At 42.7% G+C, this 2,839-nt stretch overlaps 1 protein-coding gene across 1 annotated transcript; it reads right to left on the reverse strand.

Annotated features, from left to right (window-relative positions):
• Positions 1 to 710: 710 nt before the first annotated feature.
• LOC113330887 (protein enabled-like) lies at positions 711 to 2,573 on the reverse strand. The gene has a single exon (XM_026577679.1). The coding sequence runs from the start codon at positions 2,444 to 2,446 to the stop codon at positions 926 to 928; it is 1,521 nt and encodes a 506-aa protein (XP_026433464.1). The 5' UTR covers positions 2,447 to 2,573; the 3' UTR covers positions 711 to 925.
• Positions 2,574 to 2,839: the final 266 nt, after the last annotated feature.

Raw genomic sequence — 2,839 nt, forward strand, 5'->3', positions numbered from 1 at the left:
ATCTTGAGAGTCCCAGGCCAGACCCCCCCACTAGGCCACTAACCATTGCCCACTTTTTTCTTCTCATCTCAGACATACTGTTGTAAACTGAGAGTCTGAGACTATGGGTTGGACTTTTCCCTTTCACAGCTGCCAATTTCTCAACTTGCACTTTTTTTTACAACTCTCTGAAGAAGAACATCATCAGATCTTTTGATCTCTCACAATCACAATAGATAAAATATCAGTTTCAGCAAAAGAAACCAACTAGTGTTAGGTATATGGACCACAATTTTGATTTTGTCTACTACAGATTTCATCTTCAAGGTGGTGAACAGAAAGAGACCAGAACCAGACCTAGGTATCTAGTAGACAAGCCAGAGTAAACATCCACAGGTGCCGGCGCCAATTTCGCAAATTCATTCAAGTTGGTGAACACAAAGGGACCAGAATTAGACCTATGAATCTAGTAGAGAAGAGAGAATAGGCATCGGCCGGAGCCGGTGCAATTTCACAAATTCATTCAAGTTGAACAAAAAGGGACCAGTATTGGTGCCCATTTCACAAATTCATTCCTAGACTTGCAAAATCTTAAATCAATCTAGCAAATAATAAGTGAACAAATGAAAACACAATTTTGAACTAACAATAATATACAGAATTAGACCTATGAATCTAGCAGAGAAGCCAGAATAGATATTGGCCGGAGCCGGTTTCCTGAACTTGCAAAATCTAAAACGAATCTAGTGAATTAAATGAACAAACAAAGACATAATTTTGAACTAACAATAATATATAGATTTTCCCATAACACCATTTACAATCTACCATCGAAACAGAGTTTCAATCACACAAATCCAACAATCAAGCAAATCTATTTCACTTATTGAACTTAATATATAGATTAATAAATAATAATTTAGAATAAATAGGGAAATTTAGGAAATCAAACCGCAGCTTGAGCAGGTTTAAGATTTGGAATTTTAACCTCTGTGATTGCAGCTATCTTGGGTTGTTGTTGTTGTTGCTGCTGCTGCTGCTGTCTCAAATCCATTGCTCCTCCTCCTCCCACAACTCCTCCATTGGTTACAGTCTGATAGGACGATGGCGGCATTATACCACCAGGCGACGGTGGTGGCGGCGCAGCATAAAGCACTTGTCTCCCAGCACTATCAAACCCCACTTGTGCATAACTCCCATCTGCCAACATCACAATTCTAGGCTGAACTTGATGCTGTTGCTGCTGTGGTTGCTGTGGCGCAACATTGTAAACAGGCTGTTCCCTATAAACAGGTGGCGGCGGAGCGTAATACCCTTGACCAGCAGGCATTTGCAATACGCTTTGCGGCGGCGGCACTTGAGTTTGATAGTACCCAGTTGGTGTTGGTATCAAATAAACTTGATGATCAGCAGTGGAAACTGGTGGTGGAGCAATATGCCTTTCTTGCCAATACCCTGCAGCTGTAGGAGGTGGAGCTGGTACTGCAACCGACGGTGGCGACACCGGTGGTAAAGTAACCGGAATACTCCCAGCTGGAACTGTATTTTCAGGAACTTTCTGCACATAGTAATCACCAGCAAATGCTCTAGTCAAAGTCTGTTGCTGCTGCTCTTGATTTGAGATTTGTAATTTCTGCAATTCCTGAATCTGTCTTTGAATTTCAGCATGTTCACCAACTAAAATCCTGTGATCCTCTCTATTATGATCCTGAATCTGCAATTGCTGCTCCTGAATCAACTGCTGTTGCTCTTGAACCAAATCTTGTTTCGCCGTCACCGGAGAACTGATTTGCGGTGGTGACGGCGGCGAAACAACACATTTACTATTATTATCCAACCCAAACAAGAAATCAGGATTCGACGGAGTCTCACTCGCCGGCGGCGACGTAGCAGCAGCAGAATCAATCGATTGTTGTATCTGAGCAGAATTAAACGCATCAACAAACCACTGCTGATTACTCTTAGTACTCCCACCATCCTTGGCCGACGACGCTAAACTCGACGAATTCGACCTAACCGGAAACAAAAACAATCTCAATCTCGCCGGTTTAGGCGACGACCGATTCAACCTATCATATTCCATCATCATATGCTCAAGATCTTCATCGTTAGTTACAGAAACAAGCGCATCAAGATCCTCCCCAGGCAACTGGTACTTCAAATTAACAGTATCAAAATCACAAATCGCAGATAACTTACTGATCACCGTACCAAATTTGGCGTTCCTCTCAACAGCTAAAATCTTCGTCTCTCCACCAACATATGTCAACTGATTATCATGTTGCCTCGGTTGGATTTTGCCGTTGTAGGAAACCATGAATTTCACTCTGTAGTTGGTTGCGGCGGCGGTGTTGGTGGAGGTGGTGGTTGATGACGGATCTTCCCATGACTGGTTTTCACAGTCGATTTCTCTTGATCTTGGTGAGGAATCTCCTGAATCTGCGTATGATGAGTATGAATTATCCATTTTTGGTGGTGGTGGTGGCGGTGGCGGAGGATTAGGGTTTGTGGGCGGATTTTATGAAGCCATTTTTGGGTTTTTTTTGTTTAGGTGGAGGAAAGCGTGTGTTGTACTGATGAGAGTGTGATGAGTTGGTTTTAGGGAGAGAGAAGAGAAATTGGGGATCTTTTTATTGCTGCTGGTGGAGTCAGTGTGGTGGGACCAGCGGAGAGAGGTGGGGTGGAATTGTGGGCCCACTGGAAATTTTTGATGGAAAATTTCTTTTCTTGGTCCTAAGCCCGTAAGGTTATTTATAATAGGGTCCAACCAGAATTTTCTTTTATCTGAAGGTCCATAATTAATTAAAACATGAAAATGACCACAATATCCTGACTACCAAACGTCTGTGTCTACATGCTC

This window comes from Papaver somniferum, unplaced genomic scaffold (genome assembly GCF_003573695.1).
Source record: "Papaver somniferum cultivar HN1 unplaced genomic scaffold, ASM357369v1 unplaced-scaffold_12, whole genome shotgun sequence".
Classification (NCBI taxonomy): domain Eukaryota; kingdom Viridiplantae; phylum Streptophyta; class Magnoliopsida; order Ranunculales; family Papaveraceae; genus Papaver; species Papaver somniferum.

What these genes read in the sequence shown, in the direction of transcription:
- LOC113330887 (XM_026577679.1), bottom strand. Translation starts at nt 2,446, where the DNA reads ATGGATAATTCATACTCATCATACGCAGATTCAGGAGATTCCTCACCA.